The sequence below is a fragment of the Triticum urartu genome, chromosome 2, assembly GCF_003073215.2.
Source record: "Triticum urartu cultivar G1812 chromosome 2, Tu2.1, whole genome shotgun sequence".
Taxonomy (NCBI): Eukaryota; Viridiplantae; Streptophyta; class Magnoliopsida; order Poales; family Poaceae; genus Triticum; species Triticum urartu.
The window spans coordinates 542,445,380-542,455,936 of record NC_053023.1 but is presented as its reverse complement, the minus strand read 5'-3'; the positions used below and the strand labels follow the sequence as shown (position 1 = coordinate 542,455,936).

Sequence of the window (10,557 nt, the reverse complement as noted above, 5' to 3'; positions counted from 1 at the left end):
CATCTGGCCTCCATCGACCCGTCCTGCAGCACCGGGCGCGAGGCGAGCTCGGTTCCATAACACCGTGCGTGAGACGAGGCAGTCCTGCAGCATTGTGCGCGAGACGAGCTTAGTCCTGCGGCACTATGTGCGAGACGAGCTCGCACCTGCGCACCGGGCGCGAGACAAGCGATGGACCGCAGCAGAGAGAAGGCCAGCCCTTCGCCGAACATAGCGACCGGACGACACGGAGGGGGGATCAAAGGCCGATACAAGCCGCCTACGGACGAACCGACGCCAGGACGAGCCAGCCGTCGCCGAAGCCGACTTGCCAAGCCACCGTGGAACCATCCACAACCGGAGCAGCGACCACCCCGGCCACTGCCCAACCCGCGCCGCTCGGCGAGCTCCACGCGTCGGAGTCGCCGGCCACACACCTCCCAGGGCACCACCACCACCCCGCTGCCTCCCCGGGAAGGAGGAGGCAGCCGACCGCAGACCAAGGCCAGCGCAGCCCGTGCCATCCAACAGGGAGCTCGAGATCCCCTGGTTGGACACGCAACCACCATCACGCGATGCCGGCCGCCACAACCTCCCGCTGCCCCGCACGAGACGCCGCCAACCGGCAGCACACGGGAGCTCCGGCGAGCTCCCTCCAGCCCCTGCGTCGCCAGCCGGACCACAGGCGCCAGATCCGGGCGGATCTGGCCAGGCGCCCACCAGCGCGCCGCCACCTGAGCCGGACCACCCAGCAGCCGCCGCACCTCCACCGGGGCTCAGACCGCCACCGCGTCGCCACTAGACGGCCGCACCGCCGCCCCGCACCACCAGCGCCGTGCCGCTGGGCCCTGCCGCATCCCAGCGTCGCCACCCGCGAGCTCTGCCCCGCGACGAACCCCGATGGCAGAGGAGGAGGGAAAGGCCCCGCCGCCGCCGCGCCGACCGGGCTTTGCCCGTCAACGCCTGCCGGCGGCGGCGGGGGAGGGAGAGGTGGGAGGGGGACGGGAGGAGCGGCGGCTAGGCCCCCCCCCCCCCCCCGGCGCGCGCAGGCGCGTCGCGGGAGGGAGGAGCGGTGGCTACTAAGTTTCAGGTACCGCCGGCGGGCATCTTAGGCGAAGGCCCTCTCGCCCACTGTAGTAGCCACCACAATCGTAGCTCAAAGCTTCCTCTGCCATGGCTATCCCTAGTCTCCTTCGCCTTCGTTGCGGCCACTGATCGCCCCGCGCCTCGCCATTATGTCTAGGAGCTCCGCCTCCTCAAACTCTCCTTCCCTGCGCTAGGAATCGAATGGATAGCAAACTAGTCACATGAACTTGGAGCATTAGTCAGCCAAGCACAATGGATAGCAAACTAGTCACATGAACTTGACACTCAAACAATTGTTATGGGAAATAAACCTTGGTTTTACAGTCATTTGTAACTCTCAAACAAGTCTTGATGAGTCCATTTTCTTGTATGTGTCATTTTCTTCTTGCTAGCGCAGACAACGAATGTTATTCAATCCGGAATGACGAATGGACGTACTACAACAGCACGAAACAACAATCATTTTTCCACAAAAGAAAAGAAAACGAAAAGAAAAAAGAAACACAAATCTTTCCACAAGCAGCACTGCGGCTCCATATACCCACACACGAACACACAGACACAAACACGTACGGGTACGGAGATCAAAGCCACACCCATACCCATCTTTGCCACGATGACAAAGGCGCTAAACGTCGTCAGTTTATGAGCGCGTCGGTGTTCTTGGGCGGCTGCTGCACCTTGACGAAGCGTCCCCAGTACCAGTGCCGCGCCCAGACGGCGCCCATGGCCTCCAGGGGCACTCCCTTGGTCTCCGGCAGGAATGCCACCACGAAGGCTGTCATGACGGCGACCCAGGCCGCGTAGTAGATGAACGTGGCGTACTTGAAGCTGCACAGCATGGAGAGGAACGTCTGCGTGAGCACGAAGGTGGCGCCGAGGTTGACGGCCACGCTGATGCCCTGCCCCGCCGACCGGACCTCCACCGGGAATATCTCGCCGGGGATCACCCACGTCAGGGGACCCCACGACCACCCGAACGACGCCGAGAACACGCATGTCAGAGCCAGCACCGCGACGGAGTACTTCCTCGCCATCGCGGACTCGCCGTCACGGCCGATCTGCGACCCCATGATCCACGCAACCGCAACCTAATCAAAGGCAGCAGCAAACGAACTGTCAGAATCACGACGTGGAAACCGAAAGCATGCGTTCCCTTTCCGTGTTTGTTGTACCTGGCACATGATCATGACGAGTCCACCAGCCAAGAACAGCGGCCTGCGACCGTAGCGGTCCACCGTGGCGACGGACACGAGGGCGGAGCCGAGGTTGACGGCGCCGAGAATGACGGCGCCCATCAGCGCGGCGTTGCTCCCGAACCCGGCCGTCTGGAACAGCACCGGCGAGAAGAAGGCGATGACGATGACCCCGGTGAGCTGCTGGAAGAGCGGCACGGCCACGGCCATCACCAGGTGGGGGCGGTACTCCCTCCTGAGGATCCTCCGGAACGCGCCCTGCTCGTTGGAGCGCGCCACCTCGACCGCGCGGGCCACGTCCTCCAGCTCAGCGTCCACGTCGGCCCTGGGGCCGCGGACACGGCGGAGCGCGGCGCGCGCCTGCTCCACCCGCCCGCGCACGATGAGGCTGCTGGGAGTGTCCGGGATGAGCAGGGCGCCCACGAGGATGACGGCCGCCGGCACCGCCGCCAGGCCGAGGGAGAGCCGCCAGCCCCACCGCGGGATGCGCGCGGCGCCGTAGTTTGTGAGGTTGGCCGCGAGGTTGCCGATGCCGAGGAAGAGCTGGAACCCCGTCGTGAAGGCGCCCCTCCACTTGGCCGGCGCCGTCTCCGCCAGGTACACCGGCGCCGCCTGTCATGAGTTGCCACGGTCACGTCACATGGTGCATTTGTTCGTACATCGCACACGTGAAGCGTAGTTATTAATCAGGACGCAAGCGATTAGTACTCCCTCCGAGAGAGTACGTGCGGATTAGTCAGTGTGTCCTAATAGTAATCGACTTCGGGTCGACCATTATATTCGTGCGACATGTGATGTAGGCAATGGACGAGTAGCGCTGCACGGACGACAGAAACATAGGAGGAGCTATCACCAACCTACCACAACGCCCGCCCAACGAAGGAAAGTGAGATGCTTGACTCACCCATGCGTGCCTGCACGAGCAGAATGTTGCACCTTAACCACTGAAGTCTGAACAAAAGATGAAACGCGACATCCTATCCACTATTCAATTTGAGTAACACGAGAGCGATGGGTTGAGGCCCTGTTTGGTTTATAAGTCTTAGGACTTTTTTTAGTCTTAACTTATAAGTCTCAAATCCTTAAAAAGTCCCTACCTGTTTGGTTCCTGAGACTTATAAGTCTCTATAAGACAATATTACATCTATAAGTCCCTATAAGTCCCTCATTAAAAGTCTTATTTCATAAGTTCCAAATGACTACTTTAAGTCTCTACAAGTCCCTCCTGTTTAATTTAGATGAAACTTATAGGGACTTATTTAAGTCCCTAGACCAATAAATCCCTGTAAACAAACACCCTCTGAGTCAAAACTAGCCACTTGCCCTAGCTAACCAGGGGAGGCAGCGGACAAACGAAGCAAAGGGCCCAGCCAGCTACCACCTTTCTACTAATCTGCATGACATGTGAACGGCTGTAGGACTTCACGGTACGTGGTTTCTCCTTGGACCATCCGAAATGTTGACCTCTTAATTAAAGTGGGTTATAACTTTAAATGCCTGCATAGCTAAAGCATATAATCATCAAGAAAATACATTGCATTTCAGTCTCTTTTTTTGAGTTAGAATGGGTTTTGTTTTATTCATTCATCTCGGCAAGGTCCGAGTTCAACACAACAAATACAATCCGGTAGTTGCTAGAGGATCCGAGTGAATTTCAGTCAACCTTTTGTATTTGCTTGGAGTTTATATAGATTGACGAACTATTACAATATTATTCCCTCCATCCGGGATTGTTAGGCAGCGATTCTAAGTAAGAGTGGTAGAAGTAAATTGCAAGTACTCCTTTCGTTCCATAATGTGGTGCATTTTTTTAAGTCAAACTTTACAAACATTGATAAAGTTCAGAGGAAAAACTATTTATACCTACCATACCAAGTATGTATACACTATAAAAATACATCTTATGATGTATCTAATGAGATACACCGGGAGTAGTCGGTATTCTGGATGTAGATATTTTGCTATACAATCTTGGTTCAAACTTGTAGAGTTTGACTTTTGAGAAAACCCTATATGCACTAAATTATGGAATTGATGAGTATAGACCATGGAAGGTAAACTTACGAATTTGCTGAACTGTGCAAACTCGGTTGGTGAGACTCGCTTCAGCAATATAAAAGAGCGACTTGCGGAGATATAGATGGATATAGATAGATACAGATACAGATATAGATATTGATATAGAAGATGTGTGGAATTACGCCCTCCTACCAAGATAATTTCCACCAAGCCATAGCCACCCCACCCCTCTTTTTGAGGGACCATAGTCACCCCCTTTATGAAACCTTTTTTCTATGCAATTGCGAATCCTTGTTTAGGCAGGCAATATGTTTTGAATCTCAGTTTCAGAACTTATGTTTACTGCTGAAATTGTTGAAATATTTTGACTGAATATTGTTGAAATTACTGAAATTTCAGTGAAATTACATTGAAAGTGAGGGCAATACATAGAGAACTATTATTGTCTCATTGGGAGCTTTATCTGATAGGTGGGTGAGTAGCTTTATTTATCACTCTATGTAGATCAATCGCCACACATCAAAATCAGGAGCCACGACAATATATAGAGATGTATCACTTCAGTTGGGTAGATTGTTGTCACATTCAGGTTTTTCAGGTCTAGGTTTTCTTTCAGTTTATTAGGTGGCTCATTCGCCACACATCAAAATAAGTTTACTAAAGATGCGACAATTTATTTGGATCGGAGGGAGTAGAAACAATACTCCCTCCATTTTTTTATACGAGGCCATTATGAAAAACACATTTTGCATCTATACAAGGCCACCAACAGTAATCAAGGCAAATATTAATAATGTTTTCTCATACTATTAATCCATGGTTTAATTATTAGCATGCATGTAGTGGATGATAATGACACGCTCAACAACTTCCTCCCTTCTGGCCACTCAATTTCCTCTAATGTGCATGCATCCTATTAATTAACCTGGTAATTGAGAAAATAATTTGGTATGTAAAGCACACATTAATTTTTATTTTGATACCTGTAATTTGAGTTTGTGGCTTTGTATATAAAAATGAAGGGAGTACTATACTTAGGCACCGAGTTAGCCACCTAATAAACTGTCGCTTGTTTGAAAAAACATTTAAATTAGACCAAATCTTCAATAGAGTAAACAATCTGGTCGAGTTTATACAGTTTAAAGGGCCAAACAGATTGTGATTTTCTTGAAATTCAGCAACCAGCTCGTTGTTTCTACTTATACAGTTCCAAAAATTCTGTACTGGTTCCAGATACAGATCAGCTGTTATGAATACCAAACATACCTGGTTGGTGAAGCCGATGCCGAAGCCGAGCATCATGCGGCCGACGATGAGCATGGCGATGTTCACCGCTGCGGCGTTCACGGCGGCGCCGGCGAAGAAGAACGCGCCGCCAGCTAGCATGACTGCCTGTCTCCCGACCGCCCTGGTGACCCGGCCAGCCGCGAGCGACGCGACCAGCCCCGCCAGGTACAGCGACGACGTGAACGCCGTGAGCACGTGGCTGTCGTAGACGCAGTACTGGTCCCGCCGCGCCGCCGCCATCCGTCGGAGCACGCCCGGGAAGAATTCCTCCAGGAATGACTCCATCGCCGTCACGCCCCCTGATCGACCAAACATTATCACCGATGTACGTACATGCATAGAGATTAGAGAAAGACACATCTCGGCAGAATTGCATACACTTGTGAGGCCGGTACCTGAGATGCCGATGTCGTAGCCGAAGATGAGGCCACCGGAGGCTGCCATGAGGCAGGTGACCACGACGGAGAAGGTTATGCCGCCGCCGTAGTCGCCCGACGGGGCATCGGCCACGGCGAACCCTCCACCAGTCATCGCAAGCCTGCCACCGGGTTAGCCTCACTTGCACGCACGCGCAGACTTGACCACTAGCTATAACAACTACACAGCGCGTTGTAGCTAATCCCGATCAGTGTGGTATTGTATAGGGGTGGTGACCGGTGAGTGGCAGGGGTGTGTCCCTCGGAGCATCCTAAAACAAGAAACCAAGCGCCCTACAAGCGCTTTCAGAGCTCAGGCACTAGTGGCCGTCGGATCGATTCCTTGATGCGATTTCGTCCATCTGATCTCGCTCCGGATTGACCTTGGCCGTCGGATTAGAGGCAGAAACTGTCGCAATGAATAGGGTGGCCTCCAGCCTGCCACCGCGTGTAAATTGACTGCCCCGCCGAGGGCATTTTTGTCATTTCACCTGCTTGGAAAAATATCCAATAACAACAGAAATGAGAGCTAGCGCTGGAACCCTAGCCGATTCCCTCCTGCTCCCGCCCGCTCTCCTCTCCTCCCTGTTGCCGCCAGCCATCCTCCCCGCCCCGCCTCTTCTCCTTCCCACAGCCCCCTCCTTCGGAGAAGTAGCAGCCCCCGCCTGCCGCCGTCGCCGTCTGCTTCCCCACGCTGTCGCCGTCTCCTTCACCTTGCCTACCGGATCCCGGCCATACATGTCCCGTCATCGTCATCGTGGTCCTCGCGTGCATAAGGCAGGAGAGCGTGGCTCTCCTCTCCCGCGACCGGTTGGCGTCCGGAGCTGACGACCGTGGCATCCAGGGCCGAGAGTGTCCCCTTCAGAGCCGCCACTGGGAACGCCGGATGCGATGACCCGCAGGTTCATCTCTCTCTCTCTCATGTTTCTCTTCTTTGATCCCCTCTTGCCGCCATCTCCTGACCCGACCACAACGCCCATTCATCGCAGATTCTCCCCTGCCCCCTCTCATCTGCGTCGGCCAGCCCTGTCGGACGGCAAACAACGCGCACGCCGACTTCGGCCCACGCGGCGAGCGGCGGTCGTCCCAGCCGCCGGCGCCTCCAACGGCTCGACACCCCTCATCATACGCCATCTCGCCGCTCTGAGCCGAGTCCCCACGCGCCGCCCTCGTTGCCGGTCATTACGCCATCCGATACATGAGGTCTTCTGTCATGCAGATCTATTTTGGGTCTTGACTTGCATCATCTATTTTGCTAGCTGCATGTAGATCATGAACTCTGCCAGATTGGTTTGAGGTTCATTTTCTATGCCTTGCCAACATTAGGAATCCATCCTGATAATACAATAGTATAGCCTGAGCTTCAGTATCGGTAGGACGAATTCAATATTGAACCTTGGCTGTATGTAACCATGAATTCAATAGAAATAACAAGTCTCAACAAAGTCGAGTAGGAAAATTGAAAAATAGGATTCTAGCAAAGCCAGGAAACCCGCTGTCCATAGATCGTGAACTCTGCCATATTGGTGTGAGATTTCTGGGCCTGATTCATCTTTTTTGCTTTGCCTTATCAGCATACAATACTAATTATTACAGACCAAGTATTTTTCAGGAATAACAAGCAATTTTAATAACAAATCTTAAGAAAACTAGTATTGCAGTTTAACCAGGGTTGGGCAACCTCATTATTTATCATCCTTTGCGGCTTGATCAATCCCCTGTCCTGAAGCGCCAAAGTGGTTAGAACTTGTTGTGGCAGGTGCAGCGAAACTGCTGCTGCCCGAGTTGAGGCAAGCAAAGCACACCCACTGCCTCCATGTCCATTGCCGCTCAGGCAACCGAGGAGATGTGCTAGCACTGTCAACACTGCTTTCCATTAGGTGGGGGACGAGATGGTTGTCATCGTCATGGGAGTGGGGCTACAAAACAAAGAAGGGAATTTGAACAAGAGGGCCGATATTACAGGCATCAAATAAGAAACCGAGCAGCTACATAAGTAGATACCTCTTGTTCTTTCTGCTCGGAGTCCAAATTTTCTCTATCCTCTTTGTCATCGACTCTTACCTGAACTGATGTATAAATAGTGTTAGCATGATCCGAAAAGGAAGCCGGTAGTACCTCTTGTTCGATATGTTTCAGAGTCTAAAAAAGCCAACACTGGTAGCTATCAGGAAATTGAAGAAAAAAACATATGCCATGTAGACAAAAGAGCATGTAGTAATACGTACCAGACGTGGACCAAAAACTGCTCAGAGACAAAAGAGCATGTAGTAATATGTACCTAGAACGAGATAGACATTTAGAGTACGTACTTGTCTCCATTGAACAACCCTTTGGAGATCTACCGGAAGTAGGAGGAATACTGGCGCCAACGGGGATCCTTTAATTGGGTCCTCTTTGGTGATGCCAACACGGCCTACTTTCAGGCTATCATGAGTGGCCGTCGACATAGGTGCACCATCCTGCTTCTTTGGGATGGGGATCAGCTGTTGCAGGACCCCGGAGAAATCCGGGATCACGTAGACGGATTCTACAAGAATCTATTTGCTGGCCGCCCCAGTTGGGGATCGCCCTCGCGGAGTCCATTTGGGATGAAGGGCAAAGTGTCAGAGAATAGGGCGTTGCTCGCTGCATTTGAGGAGGCCGAGGTGGAAGCGATCATTAAGGGCATGAATCCCGCGTCGGCCCCTGGGCCTGGTGGTCTTTCGGTGCGCTTCTTCCAGACCTTCTGGTCCTCCATTAAGGAGGAAATTATGGCACTCTTCCATGAGGTGGCCTAGTGTGTTTTGGACCTCTCACGGTTGAACTACGGGATCATCACCCTCATCCCGAAGGTACAGGTGTCGGTGTCAAAACCGACAGATCTCGGGTAGGGGGTCCCGAATTGTGCGTCTAAGGATCGAAGGTAACAGGAGACGGGGACACAATGTTTACCCAGGTTCCGGCCCTCTTGATGGAGGTAATACCCTACGTCCCGCTTGATTGACTTTGATGAGTATAGGGGTTACAAGAGTTGATATACCACGAGATCGTAATGGCTAAACCCTAGATGTCTAGCCTGTATGATTATGATTGCCTCTACAGACTAAACCCTCTGGCTTATATAGGCATCGGAGGGGGCTAGGGTTGTACAAAGTCGGTTTACAGAGAAAGGAATATCCATATCCGCACGCCAAGCTTGCCTTCCACACAAAGGAGAGTCCCATCCGGACACGGGGGAGAGTCTTCTATCCTATATCTTCGCGGCCCATTAGTCCGACCCATGTTGCATAGCCCGGACGCCTGAGGACCCCGTAATCCAGGACTCCCCCAGTAGCCCCCGAACCAGTCTTCAATGATGACATGTCCTGCGCGCAAATTGTCTTTGTCATTGCAAGGCGGGTTCCTCCTCCGCAGATCTCCAAGCATCTGAACCAAAGGACTGTATTCAGTTTTACATCTTCGGTCTTCGGTCATCGGTCTTCGGCTTTACATTAGATGTTATATCCTTCGTCTTCTGCGCCATCGCCGCTCCAGCTCCCACATGTCAGATGAATATGAAGGGTCCAAGCATTTTTACACATAACACCCGGGCCGTGCGGGGAAGGCGCCTAGTTAAGGAGATTGAATCTCAAGTGCCATTCCATACCAGGCAGAAAATCCTCAGAGCTTGCCACAAGAAACCACGCAAACATGGCCAGCGCTCCCAGTTCTTCTTCCCGCCACCACGGCCCGCAAAAAGGCGATTGGGAGAGCTATTCTATATCCCACGCCCAGCTGACCAAGATCCAGATGCAGGGATATCTCCCCCCTGCGGATCTAGTCCCTGTTCGGGCGGGATTAACCTCTTTTACTGGCGAAGCCTTGGCAGAAAATTTCCCCAATCCTTTAGAAGGGGAGCGAGTGTGCTTCATTTCCTTTTTATTAAGAGGCGTTGGATTTCCAATCCATCCTTTCCTTCAAGGTCTCCTGGAGTACTATGGCCTCCAACTGCACAACCTTACGCCAGGCTCCATTCTGCACATCGCGGGCTTCGTCACTCTTTGCGAGCTGTTCCTAGGCTGCGAGGCCCATTTTGAATTATGGAGGAAGCTCTTCTGCCTCGTCCCTCACTCCCAAAAGGGATCCATATTCGAGGTGGGCGGCGCCTAAGTGTGGCGTATAGCCGGGGCAGGATACCTATCCGGCACTCCAAAGAAGGCATCCAAAGAGTGGCCCTCGGAGTGGTTTTATATTGAAAGATGTCGTCCTATCCGACGAGGCCTACCCACATTTTCCAATGCTCTGTTAAAGAAGCACCACAGCTGGTGCCCCCAAAGCCTTGAGGAGGAAGACAGTGCGGAGGTTCAGTGGCTAATGGACAAGATAAAGGCACTCGCCCAATCTGGACTGTCCATTATTGAGGTAATGGAAATTTCGATAACGCGGGGCGTTCAACCACTCCAATCCAGAGGACTCCCGATGTGGCATTATAACGAACAAGACGACGCACCATGATGCAGATGCAAGGGTCCGGACAACTTCGCCGCCTTGGCCGCCATGCTGGCTGATCTTTTTAAGGGGGAGAAAGAGGAATTCACTCGCCTTAAGTGCCT

The 10,557-nt window shown here is 52.6% G+C and overlaps 1 protein-coding gene across 1 annotated transcript; it reads right to left on the bottom strand.

The window, feature by feature from the left end:
- Positions 1-1,413: 1,413 nt before the first annotated feature.
- LOC125538648 (sugar transport protein MST1-like) lies at positions 1,414-6,210 on the bottom strand. The gene is made up of 4 exons (XM_048701914.1): positions 5,963-6,210; positions 5,547-5,866; positions 2,241-2,873; positions 1,414-2,156 (listed from the first exon to the last, which is right to left on the bottom strand). Exons 1-4 carry the CDS (start codon positions 6,096-6,098, stop codon positions 1,704-1,706), a joined length of 1,542 nt encoding a protein of 513 aa, XP_048557871.1. The 5' UTR covers positions 6,099-6,210; the 3' UTR covers positions 1,414-1,703.
- Positions 6,211-10,557: the final 4,347 nt, after the last annotated feature.

Excerpts from the sequence above, each read along its gene's own strand:
- LOC125538648 (XM_048701914.1), bottom strand. The coding sequence starts at position 6,098 with ATGACTGGTGGAGGGTTCGCCGTGGCCGATGCCCCGTCGGGCGACTAC. Across the intron at positions 2,874-5,546 it reads GCATCGGCTTCACCAACCAG|GCGGCGCCGGTGTACCTGGC; the intron begins GTATGTTTGGTA and ends AACTCATGACAG. Across the intron at positions 2,157-2,240 it reads TCGTCATGATCATGTGCCAG|GTTGCGGTTGCGTGGATCAT; the intron begins GTACAACAAACA and ends GCCTTTGATTAG.